Below are 20022 nucleotides of genomic sequence, written 5' to 3'. Positions count from 1 at the left end.
ATTGTGATGGTATGGTGCATTAAGAACCATAGATAGGTTTTGGAAAGCAGTTGAGATCATCATTTTCCCGTCACAAATCTTCCTATATCTCTACAATAATATAATATTCTCCGCTTTCGACCTGAGTTCTTATTGGTTTGGTTTTTTTATCCAAAATGCTTGTACCAATATTTGTATGATCTTCCATTTTATTTGCATGAGTACCGTTGCACCTCTCTTTTTTAGACTCATCAATTTCTTTATTCGAAATCGAAGGACTCTACCTTACGGCTAAGTCGAGAACATGGCTATAATACCATTTCCTAATGACAACAGATCTCTGCATATCTCTGTTACGGTATGATATTCTCCACTTTCAACATAGAAGGAGTTTATAAATAAGAAATATATATCTATTGGTACATGAGTGCTTCTGCTCAAAGTAGATAATATCATATCATTGTAAGGGTTCGTGATTCGTAACATGGTACCAATGTTATGTCATTAACTTAATCATGTCAATAGAATCCTCAAGTACCAAACTGCGTAGGTTTTAGCAAATATTGTCTGCTTTAGACGGTTATGTACGGCATCTTTTGTCCCTCTCTAAATCAATTTAGAACATTAATTTGTTTGCATGTACAACACACAACCCAATTGGGGGAAGGGATTGAAGATAAAGTTTGGTTGATTCCGCTAACTCCTTTATTGGATTGGCTTACTTTAACCACATATTCTTCGGTGTGTGAGAGTCCAAGTTGGTTGAATTCGCTACCGTATTTATTATGTTCCAGTATCACTTTTGGGACCGTCTTGAAAATGTTTATTTTTTAAAAAATAAAATAAAATGGATTTAATGATTCACGGATTTCTTTTTCTTGTTCTTTAAATTAATATATTAAAAAAAAAAGTAACCTCAAATTTTATTTTATTTTTAAAAAAATAGCCTTTTCTGATACCAAGCATATGAGTTTAAAACTGTGAGACTGACAATGATATATAACGGACAATATTGGTAAGTGGTGGGTTTGGTTCGTTTCAAATTGAGATCATGGGTGAATGAGTAATTTGTTACTTTTATTTTTTTTATTTTTTTTTTAAATTATATTTTAAAATTTTCTCGTAGCATCACTTCAATTATCTAATAAAAAACTATTTAAAAATTCATTTAATTTAATAAATTTGTGAAGATGTGACAAAAACTAAAAATAAATATAGTCCAAAAGTTTGGAGAAATTACCAAAACTTTTTTTAAACACAAATATATATTAAATCAACAAAATGTGATTTAACGGGAAAAAAAAAAAGGAATCTTTTTTAGTTAAATTTAATAATAACTTTTTCTTTTTTATTTTTTATTGTGCAATTTCCTTTTAAAATCAAATTTATGAGTTGTGGGGTTTTGCAATAAATAAGAATAAAAAATAAAGTGTCTTAAATTTATATATAAAACAATTTCATGTAAAAAAGAGAGTTTTCTTTTTCGTTTAAAAAGGAATAAATACAAAAAAAAAAAAAAAAGGTTTGGCCTTTGAGCGGTTGTAAATGCTACACGTGTAAGGCCTAACTCAAGAATAGAATAATAATGCTTTCTCTTTTAGGGTTTTGTTTTGTTTGGAGAGTGGTCGGTTATCGTACCTGAATCTCGACGAATCTAGTTAGGTATAGTTGTCATGAGCTCAAGAATGGATGTACTCGGAATATTCGTTCATTTTCAGAATGGAAATTCATGTTGTTTCCACTGAACTGTGCTCGAATTGGCTCTAAGTCGGTGTGCAACACGAGTACTCCAAAGACTTTTTATCCGAGTGAGTTGCAATGGCCGACGATACCCTTTGATTTGAGATAACGTCTCGACATAGGTCATGTTGATTAAGAACCAAGATAACAATACGACGTTGTATTGAGAAACTTCGACCTCGAGTAAAGACAAGGTTGAGTGAGGAGAGAGGGTGTGGAGTCAAATTAGGTGAATTAATGGGGAAATTAAAAAAACGCTAAAAAAAACTCTTAAATACCCACTCAAATAACTCATGTATCTCATTAATTAATAAGTTTATGTAATTAGAAAAAGTAAAAAAATAATAAATAATAAATAAATAAATCAAATTTCATTACTAGATTTTGTAATGGTAGATTAAATAATAATAATAATAATAATAATAATAAAATTTATAGATTTTTAAATAATTAGACATAAATTTTTGGAAATTTGAATGATTAAAATTTAGGAAGAAATCTTGAATTAAGATATGGTTAATAAATTTTTATATAATGAAAAATAAAGTTACGTAGATTTACATTACCAAAAATGAGTAAATAATAATTCAATTTCTTCACTTAAAAATTTAATAGCCACAAATTTTATATGGAAAAGTGAATGAAGTTCATAGTAATTAATTTTTACTGATTTATTATATTTTACCATTTTATTATTGTTTAAAAAATAGTTAAATTAAAATTTTCATAACTTGACCTATACTAATATAATTTTTAAAAATTTAAATTTTAATATTATAATATAGTTCTTGACAATTAAAAAAAATCGATCTTACATTTAAATATTACTATTAGAATTTCAAAATTAACTAATTTATTTTTTAATATAGATAAAAGTGGTGTGGGGGCTGAAATTATAATTTTGGGCAAAATATAATCTCGTCCCAATCCCGAAATATTGGGTCGAGTTGTGAATTTAAAAAGTTCCAAAAATTAATATTAATGAGTAAATAAAAATCTTTAGAAATGAGAAATAGATTTTTTTACAATAATAATAATAATAATAATAATAATAATAAAATTATTTAAATTATTATTTCATTTAAAAACATCTTTTAAGATTGTTTTACTCAAATAATTCTTATTAAATTATTTATTTAAATTTTTATTTTTAATAAAAATAAAACATTAGTCGAATAAAACACTCTTTTATATAATTAAATTGTGTAATCACAATTATTTTGAAAAAATAATAATAAATTTAAATCTGTTTATTTTAGCCCAATTTAATTTTAAGTAAATTCACCAATCAATTTTTATTTATTTAAATCAAATAAAATGTAAATAAATAAAAATATTAATTAATTAATTTATTAAATTTTAGTGATATTTTCATTGTTGTCAATACCACTGTACATAGAATTGAAGCTATAAATATTGGCAAAAGCAGGGTGTTTGCATCGAGAGGCGGACAGCTACGGAAGTGGTGAAATTCTCACAACTCGCCCTCTCCACCTCCGCCGGAACCGCCGCCACCGCCGCCACCGCCGCCACGTGACCTCCTCTTTCATCTCTCACTCTTCAATCTCCATTGCATTTCTTTCAACACGAAAAACAAGTTTTAGTTCCACTTTTGCAAGAACTACAGATTTGATAATTGGATGAAACCGTTGTAACTTTTTTATTTGTTCCAAGTGGATTTTAGAATTTCAAAATTTCAGTGAGTGCGCGAGCGATTTTGGGGGAATATGCATGTTATGGCGTTTGACTACTGTTAGAATTACTGAATTTTTGTTTCAACTTCCAAGAGGCGATTTGATCAGAAATGGCTGGGAACGAGTGGATAAATGGCTATTTGGAAGCGATATTGGATACTGGTGCTTCCGCCATTGAAGAACAGAAGCCGACGCCGGCGAATTTGAGCGACAGAGGCCATTTCAATCCGACGAAATACTTCGTCGAGGAAGTCGTCAGCGGCGTTGATGAATCAGACCTTCATCGGACATGGCTGAAGGTCGTCGCCACTCGCAATACGCGCGAACGGAGCTCCAGGCTCGAGAATATGTGTTGGCGGATTTGGCATCTCACTCGCAAGAAGAAACAGGTTCTTCGATTCTGCCTCTTTTTTTCTTTCAATCGTTCCGTGTTTTCTGTTCTTTGTTATGATGATTATTTTATCTCTGTTAGGAAGATTTGTGGATTTGTTCATTCTTTTATTGCTTTTTGCTGCCATTGATGTGATTCTGAAGCTTTCGGATCGTTTGATTATACGATTCGGAACTTTTGTTCTAACTGTGTCTGACTCTGTATTGCACCGTCTGTTGCTACTCATTTTTTTCTGCTGAGAATCTTCCAGAAATGGACGACGTCCACACAACCTGATTCTCTAAACGCTAAGCTTTTTTTTCTTTTTCTTTTTTCCCCTTCCTTGTCGTATTATATATATTGGTATGAACATAATAATAATAATATAAATTTAGTTCAAACTTCATAGTTTCAATTTGTTCTATATGTTCATCTGAAATTAACGCACAAAATAATAACAATAATAAATAACGGATCTATAGAATTTTGTTGAATCTTTTGAATATCTCTAGTCTTGCTAGATAGGAAGGGATGAGGGAGGCAATTGGGAACTAATTTAATTAGATTTTAAAAATTATATGAAAAAAAAAAAAAACAAACAAAAAACAAACAAGATTTTGGCCTTTAATTTTGTAGAGATAAAAAAGAATTGTCCGAAGTTTTTTTGGCACTGGCTTAGTTATTAGATGCTAATAGTGATTTTACAATTTGGTAATTTAAGCAAACCCTGAGGACTAGATTGAAATTTTTTTAAATAGTAGGAACCAAATTTTAACGGAGCAGAAATCGTAGGAGGCTAGAGTGAGGATTTAAACCTGATTTTGATTTTGGTTTTAATAATGTTTTAAGCTGTGTATTTTTTATTTGTACCTATTTAGTCCTTATACTTTGAAAATATAACAATTAAGTCACGATCGATCCATCGATCTATATATATATATATAGATAGATAGATGTGAATGAAATATGGGCAGTAATAGAATTAATGTTTGAACTTATAACTCAAAGTGCAAAGACAAAAAGATAAAAACTAAGAAATGTTTGAACTTATGATTTTCATGATAAAAGGCTATGAACTATATATAATATTAAACAATAATTATATGTTTAAAATTGATATAAGAATCTTAATACGTTAAGATATGTGAATTCAGATTTTGTTCACTGCATTCCGATAATGATCTGGATGTTTATGGAAGCTTAAATCTGTTTTACATTTTGGTATTTGATGTATATGTGAACTTGCAAGTAAGAATGTGAGTAGCCTCTTCACTCGCCACGTTTATCTCGAGCTAGTATTACGATAAAAATTATGGTATTTTCTTCTGTTGAAAAGGAAATAATTTGTGGATTATTACTTGGTGCACTCAAAGTTTTTGTGTGCAGTTGGAATGGGAGGAGCTTCAACGGTTAACAAAATGGAGATTGGAGCGGGAACTAGGACGGATGGATGTAACAGAAGAAATGTCAGAAGACTTATCAGAAGGAGAAAAGGGGGACGCCGTGGGTGAAACGGTGCAAAACGAGGCCGTGCAGAGCGAGACCTCGAAGGTTCCACTCCAGAGGACTATTTCCAACTCGGAAGAGGAAGATAAAAGTGAAAGGAAACTTTATATTATTCTTATCAGGTACCTATTTTTCTAATTCAATAATGCACCTAAATGACTGAACTGTATGTTTAATCCTCCAATGTTCTTGTTGATCTTCGTTGCAGCTTGCACGGTTTGGTTCGGGGAGATAACATGGAGCTTGGTTGTGATTCTGACACTGGTGGACAGGTGCGGACCGATGTCGTTAGAAGAATATTAGTTAGTAGTTAGATTTTTGTTATCTGATCTGGTCCTAAATGGTGTTTCTATCTTAAAATAAAACGTTTTCAGGTCAAGTATGTTGTAGAGCTTTCTCGTGCTTTAGCACAAATGCCAGGGGTATACAGGGTGGACCTTTTTACGAGGCAGATCTTGTCACCTGAAGTCGATTGGAGCTATGGTGAGCCAACGGAGATGCTAAGTGCAGGAACGGGAGATGGGGAAGGTGATATCGGAGAAAGCAGTGGAGCGTATATCGTAAGGATTCCATTCGGTCCACGGGATAAGTATCTCCAAAAAGAATTACTGTGGCCCCATATCCAAGAGTTTGTAGATGGAGCTTTAGCTCATGTTCTTAATATGTCCAAAGCTTTAGGTGACCAAATTGGTGGTGGTCAGCCTGTTTGGCCATATGTCATCCATGGACATTATGCCGATGCTGGGGATAGCGCTGCTCTTCTCTCGGGTGCTTTGAATGTTCCGATGGTGCTGACGGGACACTCGCTTGGAAGAAACAAGCTCGAACAGCTTCTTAAGCAGGGACGCCAATCGAAAGAAGATATTAATTCAAACTATAAGATAATGAGGAGGATTGAAGCAGAAGAGCTTTCTCTTGATGCTGCAGAACTTGTGATTACAAGCACCAAACAGGAGATCGAAGAGCAATGGGGACTTTATGATGGATTTGATGTCAAACTCGAGAAGGTATTACGTGCACGTGCTCGACGTGGAGTCGTTTCCCATGGTCGATACATGCCGAGGATGGTGGTAAGTTTTACAGTTTCCTTGTCTTTTATTGCCATGTTAACCATAAGTAGAAATGTAAATGGTAGATTCTTGCAATATGTTACTTTATTTGGACATTCTAATGAAGAACTCAAGACCGAAGTTCTTTGCAGGTCATTCCTCCCGGCATGGATTTCAGCAATGTCGTGGTTACTGAAGATGCCCCTGATGATGGCGAGTTGACACTACTTAGCGACGGGTCCTCTCCGAAAGCAATTCCGACGATATGGTCTGATGTAAGTGTCCAATTTTGATCTTTTTCCCCTCTTTATCACTCTTATTCAACTATCTTACATTACATTATTAGTTCTCCTCTCAAGTTATATAATTGCATAGGTGATGCGTTTTCTTACAAACCCCCATAAACCGATGATATTGGCGTTGTCGAGGCCAGACCCGAAGAAGAATATAACGACTCTCTTGAAAGCCTTTGGAGAGTGTCGTCCATTGAGAGAACTTGCTAATCTAGTAAGTAGGATTTTGCAATAACATGTTTAAGTTATGAATCATATGATAAATGCCTTCTGTTAAATCATGAGTTTTCTCCTTATTAGACGCTGATCATGGGAAATAGGGAAGATATTGATGAGATGTCGGCTGGTAACGCTAGCGTTCTCACAACAGTTATAAAGTTTATCGATAAATATGATCTATACGGTCAAGTTGCATATCCGAAACATCATAAGCAATCCGATGTTCCAGACATATATCGACTCGCAGCAAAAACAAAGGTTTATTCGAGATCATTAATCTACATTAACATCCGTAATCATACCATAACTGTGACATTAATAACTTGTTTTTCGAAACGATGCTAGGGTGTTTTCATTAATCCAGCACTGGTCGAACCGTTCGGACTTACCTTGATTGAGGTTGATTTTCTTTTCTCTGGTATCATTAAATGCATTAGATGAGTTTTGTTGGATTGATGCCTTTGAATTAACGTAGGCTGCTGCACATGGGCTCCCGATGGTGGCAACGAAGAACGGCGGACCGGTTGACATTCATGAAGTAAAGAAAACCCGATCTCAAATCTTTATCATGAACTCATACTGTTACTTATACGATCTGAGTAAACATGTGAACTTGTTTTTGTGATTATAGGCCCTACACAATGGTCTTCTTGTTGATCCTCATGATCAGCAAGCAATTTCTGATGCTTTGCTGAAATTACTATCTGAGAAGAACTTGTGGAATGACTGTAGGAAAAATGGTTTGAAGAACATACACCTGTTCTCCTGGCCAGCGCATTGCCGCACGTACATGACTCGAGTGGCAGCCTGTCGAATGAGGCACCCGCAGTGGCAAACCATCACCCCGGGCGACGAAATATCCACAGAGGAATCCTTCAATGATTCTCTTAAGGATGTACAAGATATGTCGCTTAGACTTTCGGTTGATGGAGAAAAAACATCGCTGAACGCCTCGGTCGATATAGCTGCATCCATTGATGACCCTGATTTGCAGGACCAAGTGAAGCGAGTTTTGAACAAGATAAAGCGGTCGGGGAACGAACAGGCAGACATCGAAAAGGGGAATAAAATGCTGGAGAATATCCCTGGAAAGTATCCGGTTTTGAGACGACGACGCAGGTTGATCGTTATAGCACTTGACTGCTATGACAGCAATGGGGCTCCAGAAAAGAAGATGATCAAGATATTGCAGGAGATTATTAAAGCTGGTAATCTCGACACTCAGGTTGCACGTGCTTCGGGTTTCGCTCTATCAACAGCAATGCCATTAGCAGAGACCACAGAATTCTTAAGGTCTGGAAAGATCCAACTAAACGAATTTGATGCCTTGATCTGCAGCAGTGGCAGTGAGGTTTACTACCCAGGTTCTTATGAAGAAGATGGAAAACTGTACCCTGATCCAGATTACGCAACGCATATCGATTATCGTTGGGGATGCGACGGTTTGAGGAAAACGATTCTTAAGTTACTGAATGCATCTGAAGACGATTCAGACAAATTTCGTAGTCCGGTTCAGGAGGATAGAACATCAAGTAATGCACATTGCATCTCTTACTTAATAAGGAATCCCAGCAAGGTAAGTGAAAGCTATCAACTTCAAATTGCAACATATTGCAGATTCTCACTTTTTCTTTTCTTTTCAGGCAATGAAAGTTGATGATTTGAGGCAGAAACTCCGGATGCGTGGGCTACGGTGCCATCCAATGTATTGCCGAACGTCGACTCGAATGCAAATCGTTCCGTTACTTGCATCAAGAGCTCAGGCTCTCAGGTTTAACAACACATGAACTCATTCACTTCATAACAAGTTCTAAACTTGTGCTCTTTTTTTGTGCGAAATGATATTATAAATCTCAACTTCGTTCTTTCTGCATCGACCATAGGTATCTTTTCGTGCGATGGAGACTGAACCTTTCGAACATGTACGTATTTCTCGGGGAGGAAGGGGACACTGACTATGAAGAGATGATAGCGGGGACTCACAAGACGATAATCATGAAAGGAATGACGAGCAAGGGGTCGGAAGATCTGCTGAGGACATCGGGAAGCTATACAAGAGATGACATAGTTCCAGGTGAGAGCCCACTGGTGACATTTGTTAATGGGGATGCAAATGCTGAAGAGATTGCAGGTGCTATTAAGCAAGTTTCATTATCTGCCTCCAAAATGTGAGCTTCACCTTCCTTTTACTCTGCTTTCTTCTTCCTTTTTTTTTTCTTTTTTCTCTTTGTATGGTGTCTATAGCTGTTGAGCTTAAGAACTTGCTATTGTTGTTGAAGATTATATGTTCATTGCCATCTCTCTTCTTTACTTGTGGAGTTTTTATTGTGAATGGGAAATTTAGTATATATATATATATCCTCTTCGGTGAGAAGAAATGATTCATCGAAATAATGAGTCACCATCAATATCGACACATCTGAGATCACCAAATGTTCGGGAGTTTCGCTATTCAATCCTTTTCCTTCTTCTTGTTGTTGTATATCTTGTTCATACATATCTTCTCTTTGTTTCTCGAGCCTATAGTGAATTACAGACAGAGTTCGAAAATGTCAAATATTTGATGATTCCATCATACATGATGGAGTTGCGAAAACTTCTGGATAGGTATCCCACACCTGAATTGAATTCTTTCTAGATAGGTATCCCACACCTGAATTGAATTCTTTCTAGTTAAAGAATCTCTTTTTAGTTGCTAGTTGCTATGGACCAATTAAGAGATTCTCTACAAGAAATACGAGGTTCTGCTTCTGGTAGCAACATGCTATGGGGTGGCGGTTCTGCTTATGGGGTCAAATCAATACGTTCGAAGAAGAAAGATTGGAATATCAATCTCAATCTATATATATATATATATATATATATATATATATATATATATATATATATATATATATATATATATATATATATATATATATATATATATATATATATATGGACAGATAAATAGATTTATATATTTCTCGGTCTTTGAACAACTATTTTAGTCTTTGAACTTTAGTATTGGAACAATTTTGATTTTTTATGCGTACACACTCCTTTTGAATTGTAGAAACTTCAAAGTGAAGTATGTTCTACTTACGAGACCTCTATGAAGCAAGTAACAAGGACGAATCCTAGAAGGACCTGCGTTCGTCCGAAAAAATAGTTTTCACTTTTAAAATCAATTTAAGAACTAGGTAACGTGCTTAAGATTTGCAGTTTTGAAATAGAATTCAGCCTCGAGGAATGGAGAGGAATGTTGGGGTTATTAGGTATGAATTTTTTATTCCAAATTTTGGTATGAATTTCATGTATTTCGGTTTTATATATTTTGCCTCTTAATATTTTTTAAGAAAAAAAATAAATTTAAAATGGTATAAATATGAAAGTTAAAAATAGGATTAAAATATAATAATTTAAATTTTAAAGAATATTGTTGGAAATTTTGAATCTTAAATCCACGGGGGTAAATAGATCAAAATGCCCATGGCTATAACCGTAAAAGAACAATGAATTAGGTAATATTTAATAAATAATATAATCATAAAATAAAAATAATAGATAATTATTTATTTATCTTATGTTGACTAACTTTTGACTCAAATTATTAAACTATTAAATATATTTGTTATTTTTTTTATTATTATTGATAACAAGCGTAAATAAATACGTATTTTTTTTTACATATTTTGATTTGTGTTTTGAATAAAACCTAAACTAGAGCATGTTTCAAAATAATATTCAAAATAGTAATTTTATTGCAATGGAATTTTTTCTAATTAATCTATAAAAATAAAATTTACATTATTATTTTAAATAAATTTTTTTTTTAATTTATAAATAACATGATCAAACCGAACCAATCTAAATTTATTGTTAATATAGTTTCGCTTTCTATCCATAATTATTTGCATACTCATTTTTGTTAAGCCTATTGATAATTATTTTGCAAGCTCATTTAATATTTGATCAATTATTTTATAATAGAATAAAAATAGTAAATAAATAATATCATATTTATAAAGGGTAAATATATTCATTAATAAACGTAAAAATTCTATTAATATTACAATATTATTAATATGCGTAAAAGATTCATATTAATAATAATAATAAAAAAGGAATATTAGTGCCAAGTTTAAATTAAATGTTAATATATTTATAAATTTTATAGTTTGGTGGATCCTATAATTATATTATTTTAATAATAAATATGAATATGTTTTATTCATCAATTTTGTTATAAAAAATTAATTGATTAATAAAATTCATACGTGTAATTATTTATAATTATATAATATTAAGATTGTTATTATCATTTAAAAAAGATCGCCGATTGTTATACCATTTGTCACGTTAATTTACCATGCTTTAAATAATAAGTTAATTTAATAAAAATATCTATAAATTTTGTAATCCATTTAAAAATAACAATTTTAATAATCTCTTCAATGAAAAAAAAATAAATCTAAAAAAATACTAATTTTGGAGAGAAACTATTGAAGTATTTACCTTAAATTTTTTTTTTAATATTCTTTCAACTTTTAAAAATTTAAAAAATTACTTTTTTTTAATTAATATTTATTAAAAAAACTTATAAAATTTTAAAAGTAGCAAAAGAAATTTAAAATAATTATGGCGATAACTTATGAACCAAATTTATCTATCGAATAATTCATAAATTAATCATAAATATTTTTTAGACGTGATAAATAATATTTTTAAACTTTTTTTAAAAAAATTATTTTTGAGTTTTTAAAAAGTTTAAGTTAGAGCGGAAGATATTTTTGAAACTTTTTGAAATTCGAAATTAACTGTTAATATATATATATATATATATATATATATGATAAAGTAAGGGTTTTTTTTTAAATTAATTAATTTAGCCTAAATAATATCACTTATATTTATTTTATTTCAAATTTTGTCCATTTTTCGGAATATTTCAAAAGATTTTAGAAAAAAAAAAAAAAAGGCCAAAAGGAGTGCGTCACAGACCAGTTTACCCTACTTCCTCAAGCGCCCACTGCGACCTGTCAACGCCGTCGTTGTTTCCGAGTTGCTCTAAAATTCTCCATTTCTTTTATCACCATCCCGATTCTCGCCATTTGAGGTGTCCGAACGAGGAAGAATTCATTGTTGCAGAACAAACCTTTGATTTTTCAGGCAGATTAATAGAGATGGGAGACGTCTCAGGCGATGCTGCCGCTGGCGGAACCAAGGCCATAATACTTCCGATTCCAGGAAAGAGGAATATTCTCATCACCAGCGCTCTTCCGTACGTCAATAACGTTCCTCACCTCGGCAACATCATTGGCTGTAATGTTCTTTCTCACTTGTTTATTTGTGTTTCCGTGTCTGATTGATTGAGGATAGTGTTGTTTATCCGCATTTCTGAACGTTTGTGTTTGAATTGGTTCCTGTTTGGTTCTAAGAGCTGAATATGATGGTGTTTTTAGGAATTATGTTGGCTTCTGAGGTTTACTTTTTATGCGCTCATTTATGTGATGCGGATTGTTGTTATGATCGTAAAAGATTGAATTGAATGTTTTGTATATAGTTGATTTCAGTGTCCTGTTATACTTTCACCAAGCGCTGTTTTTGTTTGTGCAGGTGTGTTGAGTGCTGATGTTTTTGCTCGGTACTGTCGGCTTAGAGGTTATAATACTATTTACATATGTGGAACCGATGAGTACGGAACGGCGACTGAGACAAAAGCAATGGAAGAGAAATGTTCTCCTAAAGAGATTTGTGACAAGTAAGATTTCTTCTCAGGTTTTGGTTCGTCATGTCTTTTTGAGTATTTGCGGTCACTGATTCTAGAGAATAATTTCCTTGGCTTCTTTTTAGCCCATTAAGTCCATAATGTTTACTCGCTTGATGCTACAATTTCTGAATTCTCTCCACTCTTTCACGTGCATAGTTTTAGAAATTGAACAGGAATCTGGATTTCAAGCTTGAGTATTGTCTCCTGGATTCGGATACTTTATTCACACTCACTTTATGGATGTTTCTTCATATTCAATTTAGCTTGAGCGGTTCTCGTTTTGCGTGCATGTAATTTCGACGAGAATTTTTCAAGTTTATCTTTTCCTTCCTTGTATTATGGTTTGGTTTGGCTGAATTATATGTACTTGTACATTTAATCGACTGGTTAGAATGGATTTTTCTTTTTTGTGCGCTGCAATCCTTCTTTTTTCTGTTGAATGCCACTACTGTTTAGAAGTGAGCTATGTCTCGGAAAGATTTGGAACTTATTTAATTATTTCTCCACTGTCAGGTACCACGCAATTCATAAAGAAGTTTATAATTGGTTTGGTATTAGTTTTGATGAATTTGGGCGCACATCGTCTCCACAGCAGACTGAAGTTTGTCAAGCAATATTTGGAAAACTGCTGGAGAACAATTGGCTTTCTGAAAACACGATGCAACAGGTAGAAAATTATTTATTATTTGAATTGTTCTACTTCTGTTCACTGTTTTCATGCACGGAATTTATTTATTTATTTTACCCATAATTCAGCTTTACTGTGATACTTGTGAGAGATTTTTAGCCGATCGGCTCGTTGAAGGCATCTGTCCCACTCCAGGTTGTGAGTATGACTCTGCACGTGGTGATCAGTGTGAAAAGTGTGGGAAACTTCTAAATCCAACTGAATTGAAAGATCCCAGGTGCAAGGTACTTCATGGACTTCCTACAACTGAAAAAACATTTGTTTTCATCATATACAGAACCTTTTATTAGGTATAGCGAACATTCCACGACTTTCAATGAAATTATGAAAAACATTCCACTGGAACATTCCGCTGCAGAATCAATAGACTAAAATTTCTTCTTGACTCATCATGAAAGATTCCTCTACTCCTTGCCAGTCGAACAATACTCCAATTGCTCGGTTGTTTTTTCTTTATCCTGATCCTTGGGGTCTAATGGAGTAGAGCTTCACAAGAAAATACTGTTGGCATTTTTTGTATGCCCTTTGCAAAGAATACATAAATTCAGCTGAATACATGTATTACTAGCTTGAATTTTATCATTGGTGTCAAGACTTCCCTTGGGCCAAATCCATAGGACACTATAACCTTCTTTTTGCATTTTCCTCTTTGCACACACTGGCGAAGAGAGGTCCTTTGGCATTTACATCCTTCTTCTTCTCTCTCTCTTCCTTGTTTCAAAAAAATTATTATTGAGAATAATAATGGTTTGAGAGAAATCCTGTCGAGTTCTCATGACTGCAACGTAGTTCATATAATTATTATAAGGACGAATCTATTATTAACAAGGGAAGTTTGGAAAACCTGTCTTGCATGAAAAGAAGCCGGAAGAGTCTAGGTTAAAAGCTCTTATCTTCATTGGAGGAAAAATTCTCACCTTGAAGCAAATAAGGACCAGATAGTTCATATTCTATTGTTGTCAGTTTGAAGCAATGTTTATGTTTATCTAACACATTTGCATGGTGAAGAGCCATAACTTTGCTTGAAATTAGAATTTATGTTATATACCATTAGTGGGTTCTATTGAAGCAATGCTAACAATTTTCTGTTTTTTCTCACCTCTCTCTGTCTCTATCCCTCTGTTTCTCTCTTATTCTCAGATATGGGCAACATTCTTGTTTCATATTTTCTATCTGAAATTTGAAGTTAAAGGATTATCCATTTACGTTCTAGCGTGGACCTTCATTGGAAACTAGTTTCACTTTGGTTCACCCAAGGCTTTGTTAACAGTTTGAATTAAAAGCAAAAGGCGTGAGGTAGTGTTGTGGAAGCTATAGATCATCACTAATTGTTAACGCCTTCCTCTTAAAGAAGGGGAAAAAAAAAAAAAAACGAACCAAGGAGGACAAAAGAACTCATAAAGTCACGCTTATAAATCTAGAAAACAAAAGTTATATTGAGTAGTGGTAAGTTATTAACATCTGCAATAGTATTTCCGGGACTTGATTTTATCAGTTTGTTTTAGAATTTTCCCCCAACATTGCAACTTAGTGTTAATACTTTGAAAATAGGTCTGTCAAACAACCCCACGTATCCGTGACACAAATCACATGTTTCTCGAACTTCCTTTGCTAAGAAATAAACTGGAAGAATATATCAACAAGACGTCTGTGGCCGGATCTTGGAGCCAAAATGCTATTCAAGCAACAAATGCTTGGCTTAAGGAAGGGTTGAAACCTCGGTGTATTACAAGGGATCTAAAGTGGGGGGTTCCTGTTCCCCTTGAAAGGTTCAAGGACAAGGTTTGTTGTCTTTTCAATCTTTTAATTGTAATAGTCAGATGGTTTTCTATGATAAATATTTGTTAATTACCATTTCAATTTTGTTAGGTCTTCTATGTCTGGTTTGATGCACCTATAGGTTATGTCTCCATTACATCATGCTACACAAATGAATGGGAGAAATGGTGGAAGAATCCAGAAAATGTGGAGCTTTTTCAATTCATGGGCAAGGATAATGTTCCTTTCCACACGGTTCGTGTCCTAACCATTAGACTTTCCTTATTGACTGTAGAAGAGATCTGTTTTTTTTTTTTATTTAATAAATGATTTTACGAAAGGCATTTTCACCCTATCTTCTGAGAATGAAGGACCAACATGGCATTTTTATCTAAAAATATTTTCTATTTCTTAAAATTGAAAATGTAATTTAAATGCATTTGGCAACATTTGGGATCTTTTTCTCTTTCTATTTCTTTTTCTCAATCAGAGTTCCAGTTTCCATTATGAACTGCTGATGACTCTCTTCATACCTGCGATTTAGCATGACCGTTGAAATAAATGTCTCTCTCACACATAAATTGGAACTTATATTTGTTAATGTCCCTGGAATATAATCTGATTCAGGTTATGTTTCCTTCCACTCTTCTTGGAACTGGAGAAGACTGGACCTTGATGAAAACCATTAGTGTTACTGAATATTTAAACTATGAAGCAGGTAACAGTCAATGATTTAATCGGTACATATTTTTTTACCTATAATTCATCTGTATATATGAATGATTTATATACATGATTTGGAAACATGTTTCTGTAAACATTTATTCTGGATTTCTCTTACAGGAAAATTTTCTAAAAGTAAGGGTGTAGGAGTCTTTGGTAATGATGCAAAAGATACAAATATTCCCGTAGAAGTATGGAGATATTACTTATTAGCTAATAGGCCTGAGGTAAATTTGCAACTTTCTTGACTCTGGCATTCGTTGCTCTGTTTATAAATAAATATATATTTTTTAAAATATAAATTATGTTAAATTAGGTATCAGATACATTATTCACATGGGCTGACTTGCAAGCAAAGCTAAATGGCGAGTTGTTGAACAATTTGGGCAACTTCATTCATCGAGTTTTGAGCTTCATTGCCAAACCTTTAGGTTGGTACTTTTGTCTTCTTATTTCAACTTCCTAAGGGCTTTTTAATTACTTCCGCTTTAGAAACGAAATTTTCATCTGGTGGAACTTGTAGGCATTTATATAGCTACTAGGTAGAAATGAGTTTTGTAAATTTGTTAAAGATGTTTAATAACTAATAAGGTTAGGCACAGGTGCCCGATTGAGTGGTTGTGCTTCTTATTTTGAAGATCCGATCATTCCAAGTGGTCACCATATTTTATTCTAGCAAGATCTATGACATGTTTCCAAGCACTATATTGACTTCTATCGAAAAGCAATAAGAATTCCTAAAACTTATTACGTTTTTGTATGAAGAGTTACCGCAGTTTCCTACAGTTAAACATATTTGAATTCTCTATTTACAGGGCAGGGTTATGGTTCCATTATTCCTGATGTATCTGATGCGGACTCTCATGGATTGACATTGGGTTTGGCTGAGAAAGTGGGTAAATACGTTGACCAATATGTGGAATCAATGGAGAAGGTGACTTTTTTGTTAACAAATTGAACTTCATTTTTTGTAATGCTTTTTTTTTTTTTTTTTTTTTTTTTTTTTTTTTTTTATAGGAACAGGATATTTTGTGACGTTTTAATATTTTCATCTTCTTTTCCATTCCGTTAATATTGAAATAAAATTGTTCCATGGAATATTTACAGGTTAAACTAAAACAAGGATTGAAATCTGCAATGGCTATTTCAACTGAGGGAAATATATATTTGCAAGTAAGCATAGTCATAGTAATTGACTCGGTTGGATCTTGTTTCTTCTGATGTTCATATTCTATTAAATTTTGATATTTCTTCGCAATCTTTGCCACCCTGACCATTTATCATGCGGTTTCATTCAGACAGCACAGTTCTGGAATCTTTACAAGGAGGACAAACCTTCCTGCAATCTTGTTATGAGAACTTCAGCTGGACTAGTTTATCTTCTGGCGTGTTTATTAGAACCTTTCATGCCTTCTTTCTCCCAGGAGGTAGATATTCTGACTACTCATTGTCCACATTTCTATTAGCAGTAGAGCGTTAACGTATGGGCTGTGTGATCTAGACCATTCTCTAAACTATCTTATGTGTTAAAGATTATTTATCATTTGGAAGGCAATTATATTTAACTATGTTTATCTCACATCCTATATCTTTTCTTAAAGAAAATGTAGCTTACGATATACATTTATTAGGTAAAATAGTCAAATGTAGGTATTTGGAAATTAATATCTTGTTTTTGTTCTTCTTTATCTCTGTAATTTGTGTATGTACTCGCAGAAAATTATTTTTTTTAACCTTCACCCATCTCTTTGAAGGTCTTTAAGCAGCTGAATGTACCGGTGGAACGGCATATGTCACTTTGTGAAGAAAAAGGAGATATCGAGAGGGCAAAACAACCTTGGAAGATCTTACCTTCTGGTCATAAGATTGGCACACCAGAGCCATTATTCAAAGAATTGGTATGTGCCTCATTCCTGCATAGTGTTTATAATTTGCTTTTGTTGATATAATTAGGGGGTACACAATTGTGATTGTGGATTCTCATTATGCTGAAAGTGAAACTACCATGGTGATAACTAACGTTATTTCTCCAGAAAGATGAAGAAGTAGAACTATACAGAGACAAGTTTGCTGGAAGTCAGGCTCAACGCATTGTAAGAGCAGAAGCTGAAGCAGAGAAGCTTGCTGCTCAGCTAAAAAGCACTAACGTTTCAGGTTAGTTAAATTTCACTATTTTTCTTATCCTAACCGATGTAGATTTTATGAACAAGGTAAATTTTTTGGGGTTCTTAAAAGCATCAATGTTACGCTGGTTTTACGTATAAATAACCCTTTTTAAACTTCAAATTTAAGTTTAAATCTCATTTTGGTCCTTTTAGCTTCCAAATATTTTTTCGTTTAATTCTTTGCTGATCCCATACTTTCAAACATTTATTTTAATCTCTGAATCTCATGTAAGTAACCTTAGTCCTTGTTGTTATCCTTCTTGTCTTATATTTGAATAACTGGACTTCAAATATGTTTATTAATATGTCAATGTGGGCATGTATTGGAGCTGCATGAGTTGATTAAGACGGATATGGAATGGGCAAATATTTGGCAACATAATAATAGCAAGGACAAAAGTAGTCATGTTCAGAGACCAAAATAGAATTTAAAACTTATTTTAATATGCATTATATAAACACAAGATATTTAAATTTTTAAGATGATATTCTCCTCACAAACGCTTTTCTAAATGGTTCTACTCATTGTTTCTTGATGAGAAGGCGGTGGAAAGAAGCAACAGGCAAAATCCACAGGAAGCAAATCAAAAGCTGCTGTGGAACCAGAAATTACGATTACAAGACTCGATATCCGTGTTGGCCTAATTACTAAAGCTCAGAAGCATCCTGATGCTGATTCCCTATATGTGGAAGAAATTGATGTGGGAGAATCGCAACCTCGAACCGTTGTCAGTGGACTAGTCAAGTACATTCCTCTCGAAGAGATGCAGGTTTTTGTTACAAGCCCCCCTTATTTCTTCACTTAGATTGTAAATGTTAGTTCCCAAACTCAACATCATAGAATTTGTTCTGTAGAATCGGAAGGTCTGTGTTCTTTGCAACTTGAAGCCGGCAGCTATGAGGGGCATTAAATCGCAAGCCATGGTCCTTGCTGCTTCCAATAGTGACCACACTAAGGTTAGCAATTTTCACAGTTGTTTCGAGAATAGCCCACAGTCCTTATTCTTTGCAATTTTTATCTAATTGACTAAGTAATACGTGAAGAAGTATAATTAAATAAATTGTAAGTGATAAAATTGGCTTTCATCGAAAAAAGAAGCAAGCGAGAGACAAATCTAGCTCTTATAATTGTGAGATCTCAGGATAAAAATATAAGGAATTGACTTTTTGTTCGATCTTTAATTGAGCAAGTATACATAAAGCAACCAAATTCAATAATTTGTCCAAAGATGAATTAATAGCAATCAAGTCAAACCTTTACCTTTTTGAATTAAGGGATCGACGCATCAAAATTTGTGAAGTAATGTAAAGTAAAACATCAAAATTTTCATAATGTAAAGTAAAATCTTTGAAGTTATTATATGTATGCTAGCAAATATGATTAGAACTAGTGCAAGTAAGCATAACCATTCAAATCATTGTATGATTTCTAACTGTTTATATGATGCAATGTTCAGGTCGAACTAGTCGAGCCACCGAAAGATGCTATTGTCGGAGAAAGAATTAAGTTCTCAGGATTTGAAGGCGAGCCCGACAGCGTGTTGAACCCGAAGAAGAAGGTGTGGGAGACACTGCAGGTAGATTTGGCTACTAACGCAGACCTGGTGGCATGTTTTAAAGATATTCCATTTACTACATCTGCTGGTATTTGCAAAGTGTCCTCTATTTCCAGTGGCTCTATCAGGTAGACCAAAAATCTCAGTCAGAGGACATCGTTTCCCAGGTTTTGAGTTTTTCTTTCTGGCAGTGTTTTATTTTTCATATTTACTTTTTTTTTCTTGTAATTTGAAATATTATTATTATGCTTTATTTATGGGATGATTGGCGAATCAAATTGTCCCACGTCATAGAAAGTTTTATTCAGGTCCTCAGCTTATTTTATGGTTGAAAAATAACAACTTTTTTTTTTTATTTTTAAATATGGCTTTTGCTTCATTCCTGATAAACATTTGCTTTGGATGGCCATAAAAGTGATTATTAAAGAAATTAAATTTTTTTTATTAGCGTTGGGTAAAATTAATTTATATAAAAGTAAGTTTCCAGTTACTTTGATTTTCAAAAGCCATTAGCTTTTTTAAAAATTTCG

General features: G+C 33.3%; 2 protein-coding genes across 3 annotated transcripts; both read left to right on the top strand.

The window, feature by feature from the left end:
* Positions 1-3148: 3148 nt before the first annotated feature.
* Positions 3149-9160, top strand: LOC111778331 (putative sucrose-phosphate synthase 2). Of its 2 annotated transcripts, none has more exons than XM_023658084.2 (12): positions 3149-3802; positions 5170-5411; positions 5498-5561; positions 5664-6359; positions 6491-6613; positions 6714-6845; positions 6932-7108; positions 7196-7249; positions 7326-7388; positions 7482-8426; positions 8494-8621; positions 8734-9160. In XM_023658084.2, the coding sequence occupies exons 1-12, from the start codon at positions 3524-3526 to the stop codon at positions 9020-9022; spliced, it is 3192 nt and encodes a 1063-aa protein (XP_023513852.2). In that variant the 5' UTR covers positions 3149-3523; the 3' UTR covers positions 9023-9160. The 2 variants fall into 2 exon arrangements, with proteins under 2 accessions (XP_023513852.2, XP_023513853.2); XM_023658085.2 differs by having other exon boundaries at positions 3661-3802; positions 5157-5411.
* Positions 9161-11814: 2654 nt separating this feature from the next.
* Positions 11815-19799, top strand: LOC111778755 (putative methionine--tRNA ligase). The gene is made up of 17 exons (XM_023658727.2): positions 11815-12154; positions 12449-12593; positions 13116-13269; positions 13359-13514; positions 14842-15072; positions 15160-15303; positions 15676-15766; positions 15892-15998; positions 16088-16202; positions 16587-16705; positions 16879-16944; positions 17070-17198; positions 17526-17669; positions 17805-17925; positions 18480-18706; positions 18792-18893; positions 19394-19799. Exons 1-17 carry the CDS (start codon positions 12016-12018, stop codon positions 19622-19624), a joined length of 2421 nt encoding a protein of 806 aa, XP_023514495.2. The 5' UTR covers positions 11815-12015; the 3' UTR covers positions 19625-19799.
* Positions 19800-20022: the final 223 nt, after the last annotated feature.

This window comes from Cucurbita pepo, chromosome 17 (genome assembly GCF_057944985.1).
Source record: "Cucurbita pepo subsp. pepo isolate OVF chromosome 17, ASM5794498v1, whole genome shotgun sequence".
NCBI lineage: Eukaryota > Viridiplantae > Streptophyta > Magnoliopsida > Cucurbitales > Cucurbitaceae > Cucurbita > Cucurbita pepo.
The sequence above is the reverse complement of the archived record's forward strand: the minus strand, read 5'-3'. Positions and strand labels throughout refer to the sequence as shown.

What these genes read in the sequence shown, in the direction of transcription:
- LOC111778755 (XM_023658727.2), top strand. Translation starts at nt 12,016, where the DNA reads ATGGGAGACGTCTCAGGCGATGCTGCCGCTGGCGGAACCAAGGCCATA. An exon ending in TTGAAAGGTTCAAGGACAAG is followed by an intron (nt 15,073 to 15,159) that starts GTTTGTTGTCTT and finishes CAATTTTGTTAG; the next exon opens with GTCTTCTATGTCTGGTTTGA. An exon ending in AGCCATTATTCAAAGAATTG is followed by an intron (nt 17,670 to 17,804) that starts GTATGTGCCTCA and finishes TTATTTCTCCAG; the next exon opens with AAAGATGAAGAAGTAGAACT.
- LOC111778331 (XM_023658084.2), top strand. Translation starts at nt 3,524, where the DNA reads ATGGCTGGGAACGAGTGGATAAATGGCTATTTGGAAGCGATATTGGAT. An exon ending in GATACATGCCGAGGATGGTG is followed by an intron (nt 6,360 to 6,490) that starts GTAAGTTTTACA and finishes AGTTCTTTGCAG; the next exon opens with GTCATTCCTCCCGGCATGGA. An exon ending in TGAGAGAACTTGCTAATCTA is followed by an intron (nt 6,846 to 6,931) that starts GTAAGTAGGATT and finishes TCTCCTTATTAG; the next exon opens with ACGCTGATCATGGGAAATAG.